A 24,835-nucleotide genomic window follows, 5' to 3' on the forward strand; every position below is an offset into this window, starting at 1 on the left:
CTCCCTCCCTCCCTCTCCCCCCGCAAGGTGTCAGTTCTGCCATTGGATGGTTGCTGGTGAATTTGTCTCTTTCAACATTTCGAAGCTCTACGGATACTCTTCCCTCCTTCCCCCTCCCCCATGTATTGCTACTCCTGATCCCAAGAAATAAGATAACAAGCCCATCCCTCCAGATAGAGAAAAGAGGATGGGTGATTTCCAAATCAGTTGAATTTTCTGATGTTATGTGTTTGAAAGGCCAAAGTTGGATAATGGGCTTTTCACTAGCCCAGGACTACTTTAAATGATGATCAATGTCTGGGCAGGCTGTGGCATGACTAAAAGTGAGAGAGGAAACGAGGTAAGGGTTCTGGGGCAGAGGGTTGGGTGACAGAGTTCTGGGTGTGTGAGCGAGTGCTTGGAGCTCCCTGTTAAAAAGGATTCCTTTGTGGTTTCAGGAGCTGAGGACGATTGGATAGCCCCGGGCTGCCAGTCTGGATCTCAGGGCTCAGGACAGTGCCTCAGACCTGGGTTTGTCCAGAGGGCAGGCCTGAGCCAGGTGGGTGACCTGGGCTCAGGTGGCTTGGGCTCTCTGGCAGTGTGCAGGCATGGGCCAGCTGGAGCTTAGTGTGAATGTTTGCAGGATGAGGTCTATCTTTTAGGGTTTCTTCAAGACTCAAGATTGATGGTGTGGACCTCTCTTGAGCAGTACCAATTCGTGTGTCTGCTGGAAGACCTAGATGGAATTCCCAGGGCTCAGCTCACTGGCCATGTTTCCCTCCTCTCCCTTCTTAGACAATTTCTGGTGGTCTTTGATAAGGCAGGTGGATTCTATGAAATTCACCAGTCATGGAACTGAGAGCCTGATGATGCCTTAGGGATAATCTGGTTGATGACTCAGGACTTTGTGAGTAGGGAAGCCCTGTCTTCTAGTCAGTTCCTCCATGGAGATCCAGGATAACAAGAAAAAGTGAACCTTGGGGTGTAGGTCTTGGTGACACCCCTTCTCCATTACATGTACACTACGGTGGCTTCCGGGGTACCATGTGGGACCGACCGGCAGGTTCCATGAAGCAGGGGGGTAAGCCATTGATCTAGTTCAACCTCCTTTTTATAGATAAGGAAACTAGGGCCCAGAAAACAATGAAGCCCCAGGGAGTCTTTAGCTTTCTTCCCCCCCCCCCTTAGTTTGTGTTTTCCTTTAAATGGTGGGTGGGTTTCTTCTAAGGGCTTGCCCAGGGCTGAGGTAGCAAGTATATATCAGAAGTGCTTTGTCTTCGTTTTCTCTGCATGTTTATATATCCATCTAGGAAACACAGCCTGAGCAGGGACTTCTGCCTTCTTCCTCCTTTCTCCGTGGCCCATCCCTTCTCCCAGCACCTGGGCTTGCTGATCTGGACCTAGACCAAGAGATGCAGGCTAGAAGTGAGGGCTCCTTTAAGAAAGGGAAGAGCCCATGTGTTCTGGGTGACACCCCCTGGCCTCTCCCGGGCACCCTGCCCAGCAAGCTACAGCCACTCGCCAAAGGCCAAGATTCTCGAACCCGCCAGATCTTTGCTGATGTGGAGAAAATCTTAGGCAGGGCCCCAGCCCAGTGCAGGACAGAATTGGGTGATCAGCAGGGTCTGGGGAAACCCCAGAAGCCGACAGAGAAAATCTACCTGGGGTTTTCAGACCCTGAAATAGAAGAGCTGGAACTGAGGACCAGACAACAGAAGCCCAGCACTCTAGGCCCTGAGAACACCAGGCCCCTCCAGAATGGGTGGGATGTGCTGGAAGACAGGAGCCAGGCCTCTGTCTGCTCAAAGCTTTCTGAAACCATCAGTGGCCTGCAGCTAAAAGGGGAGCAGCATGGCCACCACAGGGCCAAATGGAGCTCCACTGGCCCCGGGGGAGACAAGAGCCAGAGCCTCATTCCCTCACCGTCCCCTGAGGAGGACCGCTCCTGGTCCCTGTGCTCCTCTGACCACATGCCGCCTACCAGGAAGAGCCAGCTGCTCTTGTTAGACAGTGGCCCAGCCAATGGCCTGAGCTGGCAGGGCGTTTCTGGGGAGGGTGGCAGTGTGGGCAGGGGGAGGAGAAGGAAAGAGCCCCCGGGACTGTGGATGGGACAGGTCTCCAAGCTTGTCAACAAGGACACTCCTGGGAGCTGCCAGGAGACAGGACCCGATGACCCTGAGGCTCCAGGGGCCTCAGCCAAAGATCCGCCTCAGGAGCTCTTCCTAATGCCCCCTGACCTGCTGGCATTAGAGCTGGCCCAGGGTGCCCCTTCAGGGAGTGCCCCTGGACGCTCCCCCACCTGTGAGGAGAGACCACCCCCCGGGTCTCTAGAGCCCCCTGAAGAAGACAGGAAGCCTGGTGGGTCTGAGCCTGACTTGGAGAGCAGCAGCCTGGCTTCTCACCTTGGCTCTCAGATCCTGGGTGAGGTGAACAACTTCCCTTGGGACCCGCAGAGCTCTCAGGGGTCTGAGCAGGGCGTGGGTCAATCAGGTCCCAGAGCCAGAGATCAGCGCTCCAGCCCCTTCCTGGGACTCCAGTTGTCCCACATGCAGAGCTCTGCGGATGAGCAGTCAGAGAGCGAAGACTACTCTGAGGATAAGAGGTTCTACCAGCACATCCTGCAGATGGTCAAGATCTCCAGGCGGCTGGAGGGCCTGGGGCTGCCCGAGAGCATGCAGGAGACGCCATGTAAAGACATCGCCAGCATGGTCTGCTGCATGGCAGCCGAGGCTTCCAGGATGTCTAGTGAGGGTGGGCACGAGGCCGTCAGAGCCATGGAGAGGGACTCAAGGTTTCTGACTTGGGGGCCAGAGATGCTGGAGCACCCGCAGGAGGTGGCTCTTGCCCCTGCTGGGCAAGACGTGTCGCAGCAAGCCTGTTTCCAGCCCAGCAGCAGCCCTCTCAGACAGGGGCTGGTCGAGCTGAGTTCCAGCAGAGGGCTTGCTGCAGAGCCAGGCAACACACAGCTTCTCAACCAGGTAGGCTTCTTAGCGAGTGCGGCCCGCAGTCCTCAGTGAACTCGGCAGGGAGGGAGCAGGTCGAGTTGGCGTCTTTACTCGGCCATCAGGCCTGCTTTCCTGTTTTGTTTGCTCTCCCCTGGTAACTACTGATCCCTTAACTACCCAGGCTGGCCATCTTGTGGGCTGACATGTATTTCGTGTTTCTTGTACCTGTCACCTGCAAGACAGTGGTTGAGGGTATCTAGCCTTCCCTTCCCTGGAGCTGACTTAGTTAACAGATGGGTCACAGGCTTGGCTGATGATCAGTTTTGAAGGTGAGCAAGGTAGGTGCTGATCCTGGCACTCATGCGGGATCTGGGTACCTTCCCAGGATTTGGGAAGCCTTTCCCATCAGCCGATTATGGACAGAGGCTTCCCAAGTAGGCACCCTCCTCACAAGCTCTCCATTTAGGCACAGAAGTGGAAAGTTAATACAGTCACGGCAGGGGGTGGGGGAGGGGGCATTGGCTAAAGCCCAGAATCTCTGTACCATCAGCGAGCTGCTTCTGCAACTTGCTTCCCAGGGGTCCCAGGAACCACGTGACTAACCTGTGTCAGGCTTGTGCAGACCTTGTTTGTACCTTCACTTCCTCCGCTGAGGGGATTTGCCTTTGGATCATGCTTTCCCTGTCGTTCTGATCCTTTGTCCCTTTAAAGAGTCTCACCATGTTCTACATTCAGAAGAAGTCAAGTTGGATGGGGCGCCTGGGTGGCGCAGTCGTTAAGCGTCTGCCTTCGGCTCAGGAAGTGATCCCGGCGTTCTGGGATCGAGCCCCACATCGGGCTCCTCTGCTGGGAGCCTGCTTCTTCCTCTCCCACTCCCCCTGCTTGTGTTCCCCCTCTCTCTGGCTGTCTCTCTCTGTCAAATAAATAAATAAAATCTTAAAAAAAAAATAAGTCAAGTTGGATAAGAGAGCATGGGGGTCAATCTGAATTTCTCCAGCTATTTTTTTCTGTCGCCCAGCTGTGGCTTTACTCAGTTGTTCCCTCTGGTTTCTAATTGCTGGCATGTCCTGGTTCTCTGTTGGCTTTAATGACTACTGTAGCACGATAAATATCGGATAAGCTGCAGATGATCCTGAAAGTTTTAATTAGTCCGATGGCAGCAAGTTTATACCCTCTGAAGGACAAGGCCACGCACGGCCCATAGTCAGAGTTAATGGCCAGCTCTAGAAGATCATTGGCTAGGAGCCAGGGATGTGTCATTTCCCTGCCAACCACTGATTTGGTAAAGGCCTGGGAGAACAGCCTTCAGCATGCCTGTCTCCCTCCCTCAAGCCCCCGGCATGTTCGCAAATTAGCCGTGTGAGGAGTCTGTACTCTTCCATAAATATAGTATGGGAGGAATTCTGGTTGCCGATAGGCTGGGGCAGGTTGGGAGGGCTGAAGTCAGGAAGAGCAGACCGGTTTGCTCCGTTATCTCAGAGAAGCCATCCTGGGCTCCTTTTCGGCCACAGCCAAGAGGTGGTGTAAAGTACTGGCTTGGAGGTAGCCCTGGGTCCAGTCCGGTGTCTCTGCCTCCCTGGCCGGCCCTGTGACTGTGAGCAGGGGCCTTCCTCTCCTCCATCTCCTTTTGTAGGGACTCTGGCCTCGGGCTGTCGTGACAGCAGGAGAGATGGCGTGTAAGGGCTGAGCCCAGCTCCTGATGCTGGGTTATGTGGGCCAGTCTGATCGTTACCTGCTCCTTTCTGCCCATCGGAAGTACTCTACAGCAGGCCAGATGGTTTGGGCAGTGATTTGGGAGTTTAAAGTCTTGGGAGTGGTTCTCATCCCTCTTTCAGATGAGCCCTGGTCAGAACACCTCCGATGGTCTGGGCCCTTCAGCCTGGGCCGTGGAGGAGATGGCAGGCTGCCTGCCGTCCTCAGCCTGACCTCCTCCGGGTTCCCCTTCCTCTCTTCAGTCCCTTTGGGATTAGAGAGGAATGGTTTTGTGTGGTTTTAAACATTTTAAGTTTGAGCAGTGAATTTTGAAGAGCTTTTTTTAAATTGTCCCCAGAATGCTTTCCCTGTCCGTTGCTCAGCCCGATCTACAGGAATGTGAATCCCTCTGATGGCCATTCCACCTCGGGGTAGCCCTGGACCACTCCTGCATGCTCCTCCTGTTGTCTCTCTTCAACTTCCCAACAAACCTTCTTAAGTGGCAAGACGCCCATCATTTCCGTCTTGCAGAATGCAGGAGTCTGTGAATGAGCCGAGGTCTTGCAAATTCGGACTCCCAGCCTGGTTTCTTTTCCCATCCTCCCTAGCTGGAAGCCTTCACCTGGCCGGCGTGAGAACAGGGAAACCGGTCAGTCCTTTGAGCAAGGCTCCATTCAGCCACCTTCCTTGTCAGTGGAAGAGGGGAGGGAGAGTTCTTTTGTCATTCATGTATATACTTTTTAAAGATTTTATTTATTTATTTGAGAGAGGAAAGAGGGAGAGAGAGAGAGCACGACCAGGGGAGAGGGGCCGATGGAGAGGGAGAAACAGATTCCCCACTGAGCCGGAATCCTGATGCGGGCTCCATCCCAGGACCCCGGGATCATGACCTGAGCTGAAGGCAGACGCTTCACCGACTGAGCCACCCAGGCGCCCCCATGTATTTTTTTCATAGTTGATATGCATTTTAATTAAAGTAATACGTGTCCATATTGGACAAAGTCAAATAGTACCAAAAGGCGTGTAATGAAATACAGTTCTGTGGTGTGTGTACCCCTCCCCAGAGGCGACTGCTTTCTTCTGCTGTGTACTTCCACATTTGTAAATAATATGCTTAGACTGCTTTTTCTTGGTTCATCAGTTTTAGACTTCATCTATTGAGACTTCTCATTCTGGTAGATGAGGCTTTTGTCTCTGCCCTCCTTCTGCCCCCCCCCCCCCCCCCCCCCCCCCCCCCCCCGCTTCCTACGTGGCTTCTGAGAGAGGAGCAGAGCCCGCTGCGGCATCTGCCAGATGTGAGGAACTGTTCGCTGTGTGCCAGCAGCGGACTTAGGAGAATCAGCAAGCCAGCCTGTGATTTCGCACACAGTTGGCACAATGGTAATTTCTGGATGTTGTGTTTCATTAGCAGCCTCCGAATGGAGGTGGTTTAAATTTGAGCGGGCAGGATTTAGATGTTTTATTTTTATATCTGTCTCTGGCACTCTGAGAGCCATGTGGTTTCCTGGGTTTGTAACAAGATGTTTTGTCTTGCCCAGGCCCTGGGCTCCTCATTAGCCCCAGTTCACGTCCCTTCTGGGGGCCTGGCTCCCTTGAGAGGCCTTGTGGATGCCCCAGCCTCTGCTCTTCGTGGATCGCAAAGTGTGAGCCTGGGGAGCCCAGTGGAGTCTGGTCAGCTTGGAGAACTCACGCTGGTAAATGGTTTCTCTCACGTTCGGTCTATTTAGTGACTGTGGGGTCTCTGAGCGCCATGCTAGGAACAGTGGCCCATTGATAAGAAAGAGGGCACGGGCCTAGTCCTCAGAGTTCATGGGCAAATTGGAAAGCTGGGATGGCAAATCACACTTGTGTGATGCTAGATGTGGACTCTGGGCTGCGGAGGATAGACCCACGGAGGGCGGGGGGAGCTGCAATGCTGATTTCCCAATCCTTACAGCTGGGGCAGTTGGAGTCAGGAAGGGATTCGTGTGAGCTGGGTTTGCTGGGGTCAGCTTCCTGGGCATGGCAGACTTGCGCTGGGAGACAGCCGAAGGGAGTGGGGAAAGCCTTCTACAGGTCCTTAGCATGCCCCTTGACTTTGCTTCTCTACTTTGGAGCCTTCACAGGGTCTCAAGACTTCTGGTTATACAAAGGGTCTGTTGGGCTCCATCCATGAGGACAAGAATGTTCTCAGCCTCTTGGCTTTAGGGGAGGAGAACAATGAGGAGGATGAGGCGGAGAGTGACAACCAGGTAATGATGAACCCTCTTCCTGCCCTGGAAACCCTTTGTGCTATTTAAAAAATAATATATTTTATTGTGGTCAAATATAGATCATGTGCAGGTTACCATTTTAACTACTTCTAAGGGTGCGGTTCAGTGGCCTTAGTTCCCTTTACAATGTTAGACAGTCCTCACCACTGTCCGTGTCTAGAACTTGCATGCAATCCCAAACAGAAACTCTGTACCCATTAAATAGTAACTCCCCCAGCCCCACCCTCCCCAGTCTGTGGTCTCTTCTCTTCTGTGTTCTGTCTTTGACTTTGCCTATTCTGGATAGTTCACATAAGTGGAATCATACAGTACTTGCCATTTTATGTCTCCCTTCTTTTACGTAGCGTGTTTTCAGGGGTCATCCTGTTGTAGCATGTATGGCTGGGTAATCCATTGTATGCATAGACCACAGTTTGTCTAGCTGTTCACCTGCTTGTGGACGCTTTGTTTGTTTCCACCTTTTGGCCAACTCTGTGCTGCTTTAAAAAGAAGTAAAATGATTTTCCAGCCCGCAGCTTGGTTGCTTGCCCAGTCTACGTACTTTCTAGGCCTGACCCAGACGGCGTAACCAACAAGGAGCTTCTTGGCCCTCACCACGGGCTGACCCGTTTGCTTGACTTACCACCTGTAACCGTGTTTGTTTGCAGAGTGTCCGCAGCTCAAGTGAGCTGCTGAAGAACCTGCACCTGGACATTGGGGCGCTGGGGGGTGACTTCGAGTACGAGGTAAGAGCCTGAAGCCCGCAGGCAAATGCCGCGGCCTGCTCGGTCCCTCCTTCCTTCCTCAGCTGTTCTCCTTGTGGGATGCAGATTCGGAAAAGAGAACTGTCTTGTCCCAGTGCTGTCTAGATGGGACTTCTGGCGTTTGGGGAAGCACAAAGGGGAATAGGAATCCATCCATCCGCTCATTTGCCAGATAACCACCGGTGGTCGAATGTTGCCACGTGAGGCACTTTGCTGTGTGCTGTAGGTCGTGCAAGCCTAAGTTAGATGTGATTACTGCCCCCCTGAGGGTTTGCGGCCTCCCAGGAGAGAGGCTCACATTCTTGGAAAACAGAGCAGAACACGGTGGGGCTGTGAGGGAGGTGAGATGGGGCGCCACGGAAAGGAGAATCTGGGGTCTCCAAGCTACGTGGATTGACCAGGCAGGGCTCCTTTGAGAAACTGCCATGTGAGGTGAGCCAGGAGGGATGGTGGGCAGGACTGGCCAGGCAGAGGTGAGTGGGGAGAGAGAAGCCCACATGCAGGGCCCCGCACAGGCTGAGGCAGAGGGTGCAGGGGGAGTTTGGGGAAGGTGAGGGTGTCCCCTTTGGCTGGCGCATAGACAGAGTGCCTGTGGGAGACAAGTGGGAGACGGTCTGTGGAGGCAGCTCGGGCTGCATCACGGAGGCCCCGAGTGACAGCTGTGGGGTGTGCATTGGGGTACCCAGGCACTGGGAGCCATCAGAGGTTTTGAACAGAGGTGTGACATCCAAAGTCTTAACAGTTGTCGAATGTCAGCCACTGTGCTGGGCCCTGTGGAGGTCCGGATGTTGGTTAGGATGGGTTTGGGCTGGCCTCGTGGAGTTTGCAGCTGGAGAGAGAGAAAGGACCCCAGGTCCTTGGCATTTAGTGAGTGCTCACTGTGGAGTAAATGACTCTTTCCGTAGCCGTGAAGCAGGGCAGTTTGTGAGAAGGGCCCTGGCTGGCACAGGTGCCTGGCCTAGGGGAGTTCTGAGGGGGAGGACGTGACTTGCCTGGAGATCAGGAAAAACTTGGAAGAGATGACATTTGACCTGGCTCTTAAAGAGTAGGTAAGTTTTAGACATGGGGTGTAAGGGATATTTTAGGCAAGCGAACAGCTTGAGCTAAGGCGCTGGGCCTGCTAAGTGCGGACTGCGGATGGGAACAGCTTCCAGACTCTCCCCACAGTAGTCCTGTCACTTCTAATCTCTGTCCCCCGGTCTGTCATCCATTGCCACTGGAATGTTCTTTAAAACAAACAAAACCCAAAACTCGTCATGGTGTTGCAATACCTACCAACCCCCAATGTGGTTTTCTACTTGAAAAGGAATGTTCCCTATAGTGTACCCTTTGTCTAATGTCCGATTTATTAGTTTTTAGCAATTAAGATTTCTCTCAATATTCCCATGGTATTCATACAACCAGTAAATCATGACATCAGCAGCTCAGATTTCCCCAAACTTTTAAGTAGTGATTGCAAGCTGAATGAAACTTTTCATAAGTCTGATATATAAAATTCTTTCACATGCTTGAAATACTTTCAAATGAAACCGATCAGTCACGTTTTATTAGAATGATCCCAAAGCCAACCAGTAAAACGATAGTGCCTGTATCATAGATTTAAATTTGTTTCCTTATTATCTCTCACTGTGTTATTATCCCTTATCAGTTATAATTTCTGACTCGTACTTCCTGGTCTTCAGCTCACCAGGGTTGATGTTTTGGAGGGCGGAGGTGCGGATGCTGGCCCACAGGCCCTGAGTTGTAGCTGGGCCTTCCTGGGTGGTCCAACTCTAGCCATTGGACAGACTCTGTTTTATTGTTATACTTCTTCCCAGAAGTATGTCCCCGTTTTGACCTCAGAAACTGTCCACATTTTTGGCGGTGCTCAATTAGATACGTATTGATTGTGACTTTAACACTTTCTGTGAAATGTGACACTGTATTCCCTAGTGTCCCATCTTCATCATCAACCTGATCTGTGTCCACTTTGAAACTGTTCCTTGTGAGGGGGGCCTGGTCTCTTTGCATTAGATCCCAAGCTGTCAGTGTGTTTGGTTCCCTGAAATGACAACTTTGTTTCTTCTCATCGCGCATTAAGCCTTATACTGCCAATGTAATCAGCAGCTCAGGTTTGGGGCCGAGAAGGATGACTGTGGGCAGGAACGGGCATCGGGAGGACTTAACCGGCTCTCAGAGCATAGGAAGGATGTGGGTATGTTTTGCTGAGCGGCTGAGAGAATGACGGAGAGTGAGCCAGTCTGGGACAAGGAGGGAATTTCCGCAGATTGTGCTGTACTGTCTTCCTTCCCTCGGCTGTTCCAGGCCCAGGGGCGAGTGGCCACTTGGTCCCTGCTGTCTGCTGGCTGATGGAAGATCGTCCTGTGGATCAGTCGTGATGCACTTTGACTTTGAACTTGTTAACTTTTACTTCATAATGGATGTCAACAAAAAAGGGATCTTCTTTGACATGTCCTGGATTTCCAGAAGCTTCCCTTCTGATGATTCTATGCTGCTTTGGGGGAGTGGGAGCTTTTAAACATATTTTTTTTTATAACCTCTTTAATATAGATAGACAAACCAGTGTGATGAGGGGAAATGTCTGGAGTGGGAGGTGTTAAATACACCTCCCACCCCTGTCTCTAGCATCCAGCAGATCTCATTCTTTTTGCCACAGGGAGTGTTGGGTTTCTGTGTTCGAACCCCAGGTAGGAACCAGGGCTTTTCCTGGTGGGGAAAGGTCAGTGTTGGGGATGAACGGGGGTTTCGGGATAGACAAAGCTGCCTCTGCTTGGACCGCACCCTTTGAAAATGGCTTTTGTCCATGTTTATAGAGCTTGGATCCTCTGAGCTGCCCATTTCTTCCTGCTCCTAGGCATCCTGGGCAGCCCTAGATGGAGGGCTCCTGCCCTGGTGTGTTCTATTCTGTCTCTGTGTTGTCCACAGTCACTTTGCTCGTGATTCCATGAGAGGGCAGTAGGATGGCAAGAATGCCTCTCTCTCTCCTCCGCTCTCCTCTCCTGCCTTCAGTGTAAACCCATTTCTTGTCGATTACAGAACCAAGTGCTAGGACCAGACACTGAGAATGGGTGTGAGTGAGGAGGGGAGGCAGCAGGGTGGGTGAGCAGGCAGCCTGTGGCCTGGCAGGGCTGGCGAGAACCCATCTTGGATCAAAGGAGAGGGAGGGAGCTGGGCTTAGAAATCACAGGATGATGTCAGTGTGATTGGGAAGCGCTAACAACATGGGGTAGGGGCAGTGCAAAGGATTAAGACCAGCTGGGTGGGAAGGAGACCTGGCGAATAACCTGACTGGTGGTTGGCTTGGGGGGGTCCCGCTCCCCCTCCTCCACTCTCTCCCTCCCAAGCCTGCCTTTGTGCTCTGGGAAGGAGGGAACTGCAGCGTTGGAGACCTCCTAGCTTTTGGGGAGTATGTTAAATATTCATGAAATGCTCTTACAGGGACTCACAGGCACCACCTTCCTCCCCGCAGATGACAAGGTGGTTTTTGAGAAGGTGGCAGATACTTGCGTTGAGATACTCAGGCGCCTGGGGCTGTGACAGGAGACAGAAGGAGTCTGAGCACGGATGAGCCGAAAGCGAAGTGGTGCCGAGGGTGCAGCCCCCACCCAGGCCTGTGTTCCCCCAGAACACCGAAGCGGGACAGTAACCGGGCCTGTAGTGTGCATCCTGGCCAGGCCTCTGCTTGCGGTGACGAGGAGCTGGGCCAAGTGCAGGGAGAAGGGTGTGGAGTTGGATGGATTTTCCCAGAACTCTCGGTCACGCACTGTGGGTCATCTGCAACAAGTGTCTGATCTCCCTCTGCTGTCCCGACCCGAGGGACGTGCCTCTGGCTGTCAGGTTGTTGCGCTGGGTGGACACGGGCTCAGATGACACAGAGCCCTCTCCTGGTAGCCATGTTTTAATATCTTAATGTGTAGGTGGACAGAATAGGATGAATTCCATCATGGGAAAATCTTCTTTAGAGGAATTTAAGCTTGAGAATGGCACAGATTCGGCCTAACCTTCTTGTAGCCTGACTGCATTCTCTCATGCCTGAGAATGCGAGTCTCTTCCTGCGTCTAACGTCCTCTGATTTTTGAAAGGTGACTTGTTTTTCCCTCATGTTGAATATTCATAGTTAACATTTGTTTAGCGTTTTCCGTTTAATAAGCACTGTGACAAATAGAGTCTAATGTCTTTGTAACCTTGTGAAATGAGTAGTTCTTCTCCATTTTACAGAGTAGGAACTCCTCTATCTACACGACACACCCATTTTAAAAAACTGCAGTCAACAAGTATTTGCTGAGTGCTTACGTGCCAGAAACTAGGCACTGAGGATGGCAGGGAGCTGATCAGGCGAGGGAAACAGACAGGAAATCAGCAGTGATGTTATAGCAGTTGCTGGGACGGGACAGGAAGGCTCATGTCAGGACGGCTGCCCTGGGGATCAAGGAGGGCTTCCTGGAAGATGTGATACTGTGAGGGCCGGTGGGAGTTTGTCAGGGTAGATCGTGTGTGTGTGTGTGTGTGTTTGAAGAGTGTGCATGGCATCTCAGGAGCAAGGGGGAGTCTGCCTGGAGCTGGGTTCTGGCAGGCCGCTCTTGAACACTGGAGGGCCCCCCAATCAGCTTGGGGAGGGTGCCCGAGGGTGCAGGCAGTGATTTTGTGCTGTGCTGTGTAGTGTGTGTGGGTGGAAGAAGAGGCTGACTGGGGAACCTGGGCCTTTCTGAGCTGCTTTCCGAGGCAGACCCTCGAGTGAGGCTAAAGGAGCAATTTGGTGGGGCTCAGAGTGTGACCATTGGCTAAATAAAGTGAAATAACCAACCTTAAGGAAAAAAAAATAAAAGAACATGCGTGGCCAGGTAGCAAAATGTCACAACATTCATCCATTAGGCAGGAGGATGCGTGCAGGGTGTGGCTGCCCATGACCCTTGAGAAGCAGGCAGGGCTGTGCGAGAAAGGTTCTGGGCCATGCGAGGAGATGTGGACTTTATCTTGAAGGCCATGGGTGGTGTCGGTGGTCTGACTGTCCTCTGTCCCGTAATGCAAGGTCTGTTGCTCTTTTCTCTTCATGAGATGGGCGCGGCCAGGGTGGATTGGCTCTGCCAGACACCCCTCAGGCACCTGAGAAGCTCCCACCCCCTGGGGGTCCATGGAGCCCCTCAGACTGGGTACTGTGCTCCTGCTGCGTGCTGGCCACTGTTGCGGGGGCCTCACCTTGATCGTGCAGCTCTCGAAGAGGAGGGGCTCACCTCCCCCCTTTCTCGTAGCCCAATGATGACAGCAGATTTCTCCCAAAGCCCCGGCTACGGATGTGGGGAGGATGGGCAGTACTGGAGGGTACCCTGCCTTCGAGCTGCAGAGGTCTGAGGGAATCCTCCCCTTCATCTCTTTCACCTGCTTTTCTCCCTGGAATAGGCCTGGGGCTGACGATAGTATCACCACCGTGCCCAGTGCCCTTGCTTTGGGCAGCAAAGGTTTGGGCACCAGGGCTATCTGGGGCATTTTGCTGCCCTCCATACTCAGGGCCGGATCCATGTCTCGTTCGTATATGGGTCCCCAGAGCAGTGCTTGGCACATAGAAGGCACCCAGCGATTGACCACGTGTCTCACAGTAAAACGTTAGTTGAACATGTATGGGACGCTTAGGGTCCACCAGGCACCGTTCTCAGTTCTTTAGCTCACTTAGTGAGTGTTAACTCATTTAATCTTCCCCCAGACCCAGTGAGATAGGTCCTCCTGTGTCCCCATATTTGAAAGGAAGAAACTGAGGCACGGAGAAGTTCAATAATGGGCCTCAGATCCCCGTAAGGGTGCGTTGGAGATTTGAACCTGAGAAGTCTGGCTCTGAAGCTGAGCTCTGAACTGCTCTGCTTCCCTGCCTCTCTTCCCCATCCTCGGAAAGTTTGGGTCGGCGGGTCAGTAGGTAGGCTTCCAAAGCTGCGGGCGGATGGGCACGTCTTTGGGTTCAGCAGATCCCCGAACGGACAGCGCGGATGAATGCCGTGTTCAGGGCTTCTGCGGGCACCTCTGGACTCCAGTCACCGTGCTCCTTGCGTGAGACACCAGGGCGAGGAACCTGGAAATGTCAGAAAGTCCCTGCTCAGAAGTCATTCACACCAGCAGCCCCAGTGATGTTTTCTGGGACCAAGGCTTCTCTGAGCCTGGGAGAGAGCTCTCGCCGTATTTCGAGGAAGGGGTTTCTTTGGTTACTTTGGCCGGTTTTCAAGGTTTTTCCTGGTCTTTAAAGTGAGGTTTGTGCGTGAGAGGCAGGGGGTGGCCGCTTGTCAGGGTGCTCCTATTGAGAGACCCCTGCCGAGGGGACTTCAGTGACGTCAGCCTCATCCAGCGGCACCTTTCATCCAGCCTGGCTCGTGCCGAGGCCGTACTTGTCCACAGAGGACAACAGGCCCGAGAGCAGGACCATTTCTGCCGGACGAGGGACTGCAGTGCAGGCCAAGGCCCCTCCCTCCCCGCTCCTCCGCCACAGGCCAACCTGTGTTCTGAAGGTCTCCCGACCCCTTTATTCTCTGACCCCTTTATTCTCCGTAGCCATTTCCCCCAGTAAATCTTGTCTTGGTTTCTGCTCTTCAGAGCATGCAGCTGACAGGGTGGCGTGTGCAGGGGACGCTGTAGGGGGAGAGCCACCCTCGTCGCACTCTCCTTCTGTTTTTTTCCCTGCTGCCTTTTAAAAAGGAAAAAATAGAAATTTTAGGCTTTGGTATTTTTATGTGATTTTTCATCATCATAAATACATACTGACTTTCTAAAAAGTAAATACTGACTTCTGAGTCTGCGGTCCTATGATTTGGCTACTGGGGCTGGAATGAGACATTTATTCCTTGAGAACATGGTAGGTGGTGATGGAGTTCAGCGCACTGGTTTCCACGCCTGTCAGTGGATGGGGCCAGTTGGGTGTCTGTAAATCACCGTAGACGTTTGGATTCAGTAGATCTGGAGTGGAACGAGGAATCTGGGTTTTAAATAGCTGTTGGGGGGCGCCTGGGTAGCGCAGTCGTTAAGTGTGTGCCTTTGGCTCAGGGCGTGATCCTGGCGTTCCGGGATCGAGTCCCACATCGGGCTCCTCCGCTGGGAGCCTGCTTCTTTCTCCCACTCCCCTGCTGTGTTCCCTCTCTCGCTGGCTGTCTCTCTGTCACATAAATAAATAAAATCTTAAAAAAAAAATAGCTGTTGGGGTGTTTGATAACCACTGGTGTCAGAACTGGGGCGCTGGCCCTTACGAGTCAAGGAATGACAGTTCCATCTTGTTGCAAGTCTCTGAAATCATGTTATTAATTCTTGACGCCTCCTTGTCCGACATGGTCTGCTGCTGCCTAGGAGTCTCCGAGAACAAGTCAGCCGGAGGAGAACAAGGACGCTTCTCTGGATTCAGATGCTGCCCGGCCCCCCACTCCCGGCAAGCTCTTCAGCCAGGGTGCAGACAGCAGTCTGAGCAGTGCTGCTGACGACGGCAGAGGGCAGCAAGGAAGAGGGCCGAGTGCTTGGCTCCTGGAGAAAAAAACGGATAAGAAGAGTGATCCTGGGATGTCCGGGAGTGGGGTGGACCCTGGGGGCGGTCAGCCTGCCAAAGCCAACAGCAAGGATGCACAAGAGGAGCCGGCAGATGTGGGAGAGGAGGGTTCCAGCAAGGGAGAGGCTGCAGCAGCGGCGGAGCCCAAGGAGGAGGCTTCTGTCCCCAGAGAGAGCGGATCAGACCGGAGCCAGGTAAGTCCCCCTGTGGCCCGGGGAGTTGCGGCTCCTGCAGATCTGGTCCCCACATCGTCATTACGGCGTTGCAGGAGTTGGGGTCGGGAGCTGGGCGCTTCATCTGCAGGCCCTGCAGTGGGCTGTCAGCAGCGGCCAGATCCCTTCCTGGTGACAGATCTGCCCAGACCCAGCAGGCAGCCAGGCCCTGAATGAAACTCCAAACCTGCTGGCCTTAGACATTCAGAGTAGAAATTTGCCTTTGCATTGGCACCCTTCTGGGACGTTCATGTTCTGCTGTGGTACCTACTTTCTCTCCCTGCCTCCCTCCTACTTCTTGACACCAGCCAGTCAAGACTGCTGTAGTCTGCGTTTCTGTAGAGTTTCTGTAAAGAGGGGAGGACATTGACGGGGTGGGGACCATGGGGAGTACTTGGCCCCAGCCACCATCAGTTAGGTTACCAGAACATTCCTCTCACTGATGGCATGGGAGTCTTGTTTTTGCAAGACTGGGCCAGTGACCCAACTGCACACAAGTACTTCCCAGTGCCTTTGGCATTTTCAGTTTTCCATCCCTTAGTCAGGCTCCTCTTCCAGGTAGGTGGTGAGGCAGTTCCTTTAAAGAGCTTTAAGCTGCTTCCTGCGAAAGATACTCTCATTCTGTTTTTTAGGACAGCATGAACCTTCCCTACTGCCAACTTCCTAACTGTCTCCACTCCACTCCACTCCGCTCTCCTTACACATGTAAATCCTGTTGACCTGAGTCAGAGTGTGGGCTCAGCTGGGCTCTTCAGCCCCAGTGAGGTGGGGGCTGGTGCACGTGTCCAGAAGGAAGGGGAGGGCCCACAGCCCTCTTTCAGGTTTTCCAGAAGAGGTGGACTTCGGTGAGGGCTCAGTCTTGTATTGGCACCATGGCCCGAACGGCATTCCCTGGGTGGTGATCCCAGCCCTCACGTGCTCTGCTCTGGGTGACTTCTCGGTGGCTCTGTTTCCCCAGGAGTCCGAGATTAGTGAACGCGTGAAGGAGCTGCAGCTCTCAGACTCTGCCGCTTCTGACCCCAAGTCCTTCCTGGGCCTGGTGAGTCTGAGGTGGGGGGCAGCAGAGTGGGGTGAAGAGCATGGACTTCCCTTTGGTTCATTTGCCTGGCATCACACAGCTTGTAAGTGGGGATGTTAGAATTCAGACTTGGGTCTTGTCTCACTCTGGTTTCTCCGCCCCTCAGCTAAGAGTAACACTACCTACTCCATAGGTTTGTTGTGCGAAGAAGGTGAGGTAAAGAATGTAAAGCATTAGCATGTAGACCTCAGGTAACTATGAGCCATCGTTACTCTTGTTTCTGCAGTGTGAATTGTCTGGGAGATACGTGATCTAGTGCCCCTGGACTGTAGCAGAAACATTACATGAATCTAGGAGGTTAGAGACCCGTGTGTGTGTGTGTGTGTGTGTTTGTGTGTGTATGGGATCACCAAGCAATGGCAAGGACCAGTCCTCAGGCTGTAGCTAGGAGGGATGCTGGGGTTACATTTCTGAAGAGAAGACATTGTCCTGGAATGTCAGCATGGATGGATGGTTGCTGTGTCCCAGGCCTTCCACCCAGCCTGCTGTCTCCTAGCTTCATTTGCCAGGTCTGTATCTACGGGGAGTAGTTGAGGGTGCTTTTTGGCAGAACATCATCTCTGGAAACCATGCTCCATCTGTTTGGAGGAGGCAGATCAAAGGGAAGGGATTAGCGGGAGAGGGTCAGGGATGAACAGTAATGATAGGAGGGGGTGCGGAGGAATTAGGAGGCTGTGCGCGCTAGCCCCTCGCTGAGCCGTGGGCTTAGGAGGCAGATGGCAGCTGCATTAAGTGGAGTAGAACTCAAACTGAAAGGAAAATGTCACCAAAAAAGAAAACCCACAAGCTAGGAAGGGCAGGCGGAAAGTCGTTGGCAAAAACCGTCATGAAGAGTAGCTGTGTCCTAGGACTCGTGGAAGCAAGGGCTCTGTCTCTCCTAAGGGAGTCCCGTGTGGAGATGTGTGCCCTTCAGCGTTTTTCTTCTCTGTGGGAGTGGGTGGAGGAAGCCGTGGACAGCAGGACCAGACCCAGGCCTGGGCCTCCTGCCATTTATTGAGGCTGATGACAGAACTGTCCCTATTAGCACGCTGTCGGGTAGCAATCCTTCACTTAGCCCAGCAGCCCTCTTAGGCTTGAAGGGGGCAGGATCAGGGTCCTGTGGCAGCCAGAGGGCAGCAGGGACCTGGCACTTGTGTGGGCACTTGCTGTCTGTCCCAAAGAGAAGCCTGCGGAGGAAGCACCACTAATTAATCCCCATTGTCCAGAGGAGCCCTGGAGAAGGGGAAAAGAGCAAGCGGTGAACAGCCCACCATGCCTCACTTCCAAGCCGCCCGCCCGTCTGCTGGGCACTTTGACCTCCCTCCTGGCACCCTGTTTGGGCACTAGGAGGGCGAGACAGCTGGAAAGTGACATGCTTGCAGCGTGTGTCCTGCAGAGAGCGTGGGCTTTGGAGTCAGCCCAGGGCACGTCTGACCTACCAGCCCCATTACTAATGAGCCGTGTGACCTTGGGTTAATTACTTGTGCTCTCAGACCCACTTCCCCGTCCATGAGAGGCTGTAAGAGTATCAGTCTCACGGGCTTATTTTCCCCCCATGGTTTTATTATGAAAAAATTCAGATATACAGAAAAAAGAATTTTTGAGTGAATACATACATCCTTACCACCTAGTGTCTACAGGAAACATTATACTTGCTGTATCACGTATCTTTCTAGACGACTCACAGTGTTATTTTGAAGATGAGAATAGTAGATATGGAAATGTTTTGCACGGTGCCTGGCCCGCAGTAGGCACCTTTCTGGAAGGCGGGGAGGTGGAGGAGAGGCCCTGGTGGACGCTAACTGTGACCGGGGCAGCGTTGACCTCCTCGTCCACTGTCTCTAGGACTTTGGTTTTCGCAGTCGGATGTCAGAGCACCTGCTGGATGTTGACGTGCTTTCCCCAGTCCTGGATGGAGCCCGCTGGGAGGTGAGTCTCTCTGGGTGGCAGATAAGCCCCAGCACAGCGCTGCCCATCCCAGGGTGCATTTCTGGGAGCTCCCTCCCTTCTAATTCAATAAGGCATGGCCCTGACTGTGCCTGTGATGGGCTGCCAATCATTTCTGCTCTTGCCCCCCCACAATATACAGCTGCGTGTTTATCTGTTTATTTAGCAGCTGAGGGTTGACCACTTGCTCACGTGCAAAGCACTATAGATCATGGATTTCAAGGCACTTCCCGACCTGGCCCATTCAGCCTCCGCAGCCTTCCCCTCAGCCCACCTGCCATGCACCAGCCGTGCCCCCCACTTACCGTTACTGGGGCACAGCACCCACCTCCTTTACTGCTCCAGCCGCCGTGCTGCTTTCCCTTTTGTCCCGAGCTCTCTCTTGGTCTTGGAGGCCCACCTCTGATGTCACCTCCCCCAGGCAGGATGAGTCGTTCTGTCCCTTTGCTCCCCTTAGTGCTGCTGCTTTTGTTTTATGGTTCTGGGGTCTGTCTCCTTCCTAGATGTAAGCTCTGTGTGGGGATGTCTGGCTCCCAGAAGGGTACAAAGATGACTCAGGCACAGATCCTGTCCTTAAGGAGCCTTGAAGCCAGGCGCACTCAGGGCTCGATCCCCCCATTTGTATTACGATCGCCCCACTTTGTTATCCATTTTACATTTTAGTGTGTTACATAGATTGGCCTGTGTGATTTTTTATTTTTTCCGTGAAAGTGAGAGAGGGAGCTCTCTGCTGAGCTTGGTGTGATTTGTAGGGGAAGACGGTAGTGAGTTGAACACTGGAAGGGGCGGGGGGGGGCGCTGTTAGCTGCAGGCTCTGCCCAGGCTGACGCGATGAGCAGTGGCAGCACTGGCGGGGAGCCTTCTGCTGCAGGCACCGGGAGGGACTCATAAGCAGCATTTCTATTTTTAATGTAATTTGGGGGAGCTGGCTTTTAGTTCAGGCCCTGCCCTTCCTCGCCCATCCAGATGGTAGCGTCGGCCCCAGCTGCTGGTGCTCCGGCTGCCAGTGGAGAGGCGTGGGAGGCTGTGGGCACAGGGCTGGGGACACAGCGGTATGCCAGCCCGGCCACAGCCCCACTGGCGAAGATGGAGTGGTGGTCTCCTGCCCTACCTCTCCCGTTAACCCTTGCGTCCCGGTACAGACGGGGCTCCTGTCCGTGAGACAGAAGGAGTGTGGGTCCTCGGATGGGGACTCCGGCAGAGCTGGGTTTGTGTGCCTTAGGCTGGGGAGAGGGGAGGAGCAGGAAGGGGAACTGACATTTGTGGCGTGCCTTCTCTGGGCCAGGAGTTGGGCTTTATGTACATGATCTAATGTAATTCTCCCCACGAGCCCTGTGAGCTGCAGGTTCCTGCCCCATTTTATGGTGGAGCAGACAGACTCCCCAGCTAGGAAGTGATGGAGCAAGAGCTCGAGTCCAGGCCGGCGACACTACCATCCCCCCGAGGCCCCACCCCTGCAGGAAATATCTGAACTTAACAGCAGTAGCCCTCTTTTTCACCAGCTTGCTAGATTTGCCTAGACACCCAAGCTTTAAAATGAGATTTTGTGGGGGGCACCTGGGTGGCTCAGCTGGTTAAGTGTCCGACTCTTGATTTTGGCTCAGATCGAGCCCTGTGTTGGGATCCACGGCTGTGTGTGGAGTCTGCTTGCGATTCTCTCCCTCTGCCCCTCCAACCTCCCCTGCTATGAGATTTTGTTTTTTGGGGTTTTTTTTTGGATAGCTGGTGTAGTCGGTCCCTGACTGGGAAGGGGGCATTGTTGGCTACTGATGGGACCTGGTTGTTTGGGGGGGCCTGGAGTGAAGCAGTGCAGCACCCTGCCTTCCTCCCTTCAGGTGCCCAGATGCTGTCCTTTCTGTGTGGAATATAGCGCTCTCTCCTTTCACCATGTCCCCATCTCTCCAGGGTCCTCCCTCTTCTACCTGCTTGGCTCCTGCCTCAGTAGCTCCTGCCCATAATGGCAGCATCTCTGTACATCACCGGTGCTGCAGGTCCGGGCCTCTGTGGATCTGAGGTGTTCACGGATGTCTCCGTTTTCTCTTTGCAGTTGCCAGTGAAGGCTTCCAATGACAGGAGGCAGGATTTTCTTTTCTGTATGTGTTCTTCTTTAGCCTCTGGCTTCTGACTCTGCTGGCAGGGGCCGTGGCCTCTGGCTCTTCCCCCCTAGGCCAGCCAGGCCAGCCCTGGGAGCAGCTGCGAGCCTGGGAGCTCAGCCGAAGCCCCAGGAGGTTCCATGATACAGGCGTTCTCTCCTGTCCCGAGTGGTCATCCTGCTCAAAGCCACCTCTCAGTATTTCCTCCAGGCGCGAGAGTTGGTTGGAGAATTAAGGCACCCAAACGCCGCCCTCTCCAATATGCACCTTCCTCTGCTCCTTGCCTGCAGGCCCAGAGGTTGGGAAGAGAAGAGGAGGATGACAGCCAGTCCAGCCAAGATGAGCTGCAGAGCAAGCAGTCCAGAGGCTCGGAGAGGTACAGTACGTGGGGAACCTTCGGGGACCTTCGGGATGGGGTGGACTTGGGCAGAATCCCTGGCTTTGGTGCGCCTGGCTCAGCGCACTCCTGCCTGAAGGCAGATGGTGAGCTGACCGGGTTGGCCTTGCACAGTCTGTGTGTGTGCACGCCCGCCTGTACATGAGCATACCCTTGGATTCTGCACCGAGACAGGAATGTGGGTGCATTTGGTGGGACTTGGTGCAGTGCTGCAGGAGGAACTGGCTAGAGGCTCAACTGCAGCTTGGAGCTGTTGCCCTGCCGTGTCAGAAATGGCTGCAGCCAACTGTGTGTGTGCGCACGCCCGTCAGACAGACAAACCGGGAGGGAGAATAGAGTGGGAGAGAGAGAGAGACAGGGCCTTGCAGTTTCTGAGGCCTGAGCTATAGTGAGAGAAGAGCTTCCAGCTACCCTGGAAGAGGAAGTGGGGCAGTCATTCTGCTTTTTGAACTTTGAGGAGCCATCAGCCTTCCTATCAGCTGAAAGCTACAGCTTTGTGCATTTTCTGTAGTCTGACTACTCAAGGTGGCCTCTTTCTCCCTATTTTCTGCTCAGTTCTTCCATCCCTACCTGGCCTAGTGATGGTGAGTGCAGGGAGTGGATGCAGCCGTGAGGGGGCCCAGCTCTCACCCCATCTCTCACAAGCAGATGCAGCGCAGGGACCCAGGAGGGCTGAGTCCGGTCCAGGCGAAGGGAGAGCTCAGTGGGGAGGTTCCCCTTCCTGCTTCTCTGGCTGCTTTGCCCTCCGTGGCTCCGCATGGTTGTAGGGCTGGGGCTGGGGCCCTGTCTGGGAGGAGGAATGGCCCTAGTGCCACACACCACACTCTCCAGTTCTCTCCCTGCTCTCCACATGGCAGGCCTTACTCTGCGGCTTTGGCTGGTCTGACCAGGTTGTCTCCTCCACTTGTGCCTGGGAGGTGGCACCAGAGTTCCCTTCACAGCCTGGCCACCGAAGGACTGCCACAGGCCTCTGAGGGGCAGCCCAAGCAGGAGCAGGCCAAGGAGCCCAGGGAGGACTCTGCAGGCAGCCCCGTCCTGCATGGTTCCCTGCGGAGGTAAGGGGGTGCTGGGAGCCTTCCAGGCATGTAGTTGTGTGTGCAGGGGCTGAGAGTGATTGCTGGGGGTGCCTGGAGAGGTGGGGAGCTGGGGTGGGTTCGCAGGTTTCCACTGAGTGCCCCATGTGAGCTGGGGAATGAGGAAACCTGCCTCTTCCTAGTCCTAACCCTACAGCTAAAACTGGGGACACCATCCAATTAGGGGAGCCTAGAAACTCTTGAACAAGGAAGGCTCTCTTGTGATCCAGCTATCTTCCTGCCAGGGGCTGGGGCAGAGACTATCTCCCACCTGGGCTGTGCTGTCAGGGGGGGCATTTGTCCCAGTCCCCACCTGTCCTTGCTCCCCACCCGCTAGCAGTCATCCCGCTTCTGGTCCTACAGCAAACCCAGGGAGAGCCCCGTTGTGTGCCGGGGCCTGTGGGAGGGAGGTGCAGAGTCCTGGGCTTCCCTAGCTGAGGGGACCTTTCCGGCCTGGCCTGGCCCCGAGCCTGGCTTGTGTTTGCTAGCTCTTCTGTTCCCCTGGTGAGAGGAAGAGGCTGGAGTCGAACTGGCTTTAGAGCACATTCAGTTGGAATGAATCACTGGGGGAAGCCGAGCTGCAGCGATGTTCGGTCCACAGCATCGCTGACAACCTGCTGTGTGCAGAGCTTCTCCATAACCCTCCCACAGCCCACACGGACGTGCCTGTGGCCTTCAGTGTAAACAGCCGGGAAGAAGCAGGTGGGGGAGAATGAGGCCCGAGATAGGGACACTTAGTTGGGGCTGATTCCCTTTCCTCATCAGGGCTCTCTGACCCCGACTGGGTGCACCTGGAGCCTCTTGCCTTCCCACCCACTTAACACAGTTGCTTCCTTATTGCTACCAAGGGAGGAGACCCCAAGCCCACCTGCCGCCCATGAGAGGGGCAAGGAGCAGCGCCCCCGGGCCACGGAGCTGGGCCTTGGGCAGGAAGAGGCCAAGGAGCCCGAGGAGAAGGTGGCGGTCAGCCCTGCCCTGCCAGTCTCTCCAGAGGTGTAAGGGCCAGTGTTAATGTCTGTCCCTGCCCTCCCTTGTGTGTGCTTTGCTTTAGTGCCCACCACTCTTCCGTGGTAGGGAGGGGCTGCTCCGGGCCCTGCCGAGAGGGTGGAGTGGGGGAGACTGTGTGTGCCCTTCGTTCTGTGTGCTGCCTTGGGACTCCCAGGCAGCTGTGGATGAAGCTGAATGTGAGGGGGTACCTCCTGGGCTAGCAGAAACCTGGTAATCCTGTTTTCCCCTCTACCAAGCACTGTTTTTCGCTTTCTTAGAAACATTTTAGTGAGGTATTTATTGACATGAAAGTACATAAATCTGAACTGTGTGAATCAATGCACGCTGACACACGGGTCAGATGTAGAACACTTCTGTCCCTTCAGGAAGTTTCCTCATCCCCTTTCCTCACAGTGCACCACCCCAGGTCACCATGCTTCTGGCTTCCGTCCCCTGGGTTTGTCTTTCCAGTTCTCCAACTTGACTTAAATGGAATTATCCGGTCTCTGGTATATGCGTTTTGGGCCTGGGTCCAAAGCTCAGCTCCGTTGTTACACCCACACTTCTAAAACTTAGGAATCCTTGAGCTTTCCTCCTCCCATTGTCTCCTTCCCCTCTACCGCTTTTACAGATGAGGAGACTGAGGCTGGCAGTGAAGGGATTTGCCCATATCGCTGTGGGTTGTATAACTAGCATGAGGCTCTGGTCACTGGAGCCCTAGACTCCCTACTCAGTGTGCAGCCCTGGTCCTTTTCTCTGCGTGGAGAGATGGGAGCCAGGGTTACGCAGTTTGTCGCATCTGTGAGCTGAGTGCCACAAAAGGATTATGAGTCCTTGGGAATCAGGGCTGACTGTTGTCAGGGTCACGCATTAGTTATTCACAGCTGTCAGGACGCATGAGGTCCTGACTCTTGTCCCCACCACCTCATTGCAGAGTGATGCAGGGAAGGGACAGCCCATGTTTCAGGTGGTGACAGCTCTGACACTTGCAAGTCTCCTTGGTGGCCGTGGACACCGGGTCAGGGTACTTTCTATGAGGACAGGAGGCAAGTGTGTTTCAGAGATAGGACCCTCCGGGCAGAGGTCAGAGGGCATCTTCCTGGTGCCTCGGGGACGGAAGCTGGGCGGTGAGGCACCTCCCCAGCTGTGTGGGCCAATGAGCCCCCTTACTTTGTGTTCTCCCAAACCAGTGAGATCGCCCCTGCTGGGTCTCAGAGACACATTCCTTGACCACACAGTTTCACTTACAAGCACACTTAGGAAGTATCTTCTGTTCCTTTCCAGGGTCTTTTCAGGCCCCATAACTTCCTTGTTACCCATCTTCACACCTACGTTTCTGTGTATCATGAGGAGTAGCTCTGGGTCTGGGTCTCATTTGTACCCGAGGGATTTTAATTTATGGAGGTGACTGAGTGACAACACAGGCCAATGCCATTAAGGAAAAATTTATTACTTAACATTTCCAGAGAGAAGAGGGCATGCCACGCCATGCTAGGCCAGATGGGGAAGGAGCAGGGTGTGTCAGGAGGCAGAAGAGGGGAGAAGGGAGAGCATGGCCCAGAGCCTTTACTGGGGTCTCTGTGGGAAGGAATGGGCGCGACAGGGTAAGTACCTTGAGTGAGTGTGGGATTGGATAGTTTGACTAATTTGGGCGGGCTTTGGGCTATGTGGGTGGCCCACCAGTTGCCTGGGGCCGGCCTGACCCTGTGTGATTTGGTGTGAGTTCTGGAAGGAGATGCATAAGGTGTGGCCTCCCTGGGGGATTGGTTGGTTTGCACATGAAGGACGGTCCCTGTTGTCAGTAAGAGCTGGCCTGTCCTGGGACCGGCAGTCTCTCCTCTACCGGCAAACTTATACAGATATCAAAACGTCATAAAATAACAAACCAAAAACCACGATTCATAGAGCCCATCGCCTTTCACAGATGTCGTCAAGCTGGATCAGAAGG

The 24,835-nt window shown here is 54.0% G+C and overlaps 1 protein-coding gene across 23 annotated transcripts in view; it reads left to right on the forward strand.

Moving 5' to 3' along the window:
- Window positions 1-24,835, forward strand: part of CEP164 (centrosomal protein 164) — a 64,632-nt gene that overhangs the window by 18,319 nt on the left and 21,478 nt on the right. For 6 of the 23 annotated variants that reach the window (XR_004627020.1, XM_034665834.1, XM_034665838.1 and 3 more), the window contains exons 5-15: window positions 1,290-2,957; window positions 6,155-6,310; window positions 6,713-6,847; window positions 7,516-7,593; window positions 14,929-15,315; window positions 16,292-16,372; window positions 18,236-18,319; window positions 20,721-20,806; window positions 21,685-21,882; window positions 22,749-22,895; window positions 24,354-24,491. Coding sequence is in view for 22 of the 23 variants with exons in the window: in XM_034665834.1 (XP_034521725.1) it covers window positions 1,290-2,957; window positions 6,155-6,310; window positions 6,713-6,847; window positions 7,516-7,593; window positions 14,929-15,315; window positions 16,292-16,372; window positions 18,236-18,319; window positions 20,721-20,806; window positions 21,685-21,882; window positions 22,749-22,895; window positions 24,354-24,491 (3,158 nt within the window). In the remaining variant the exon portion in view is untranslated. Of the gene's footprint in view, window positions 1-448; window positions 539-1,289; window positions 2,958-6,154; window positions 6,311-6,712; window positions 6,848-7,515; window positions 7,594-14,928; window positions 15,316-16,291; window positions 16,373-18,235; window positions 18,320-20,720; window positions 20,807-21,684; window positions 21,883-22,748; window positions 22,896-24,353; window positions 24,492-24,835 lie in introns of those variants that run through there. The other 17 variants (XM_034665842.1, XM_034665845.1, XM_034665846.1 and 14 more) reach the window with 14 other exon arrangements.

This window comes from Ailuropoda melanoleuca, chromosome 8, assembly GCF_002007445.2.
Source record: "Ailuropoda melanoleuca isolate Jingjing chromosome 8, ASM200744v2, whole genome shotgun sequence".
Taxonomy (NCBI): Eukaryota; Metazoa; Chordata; class Mammalia; order Carnivora; family Ursidae; genus Ailuropoda; species Ailuropoda melanoleuca.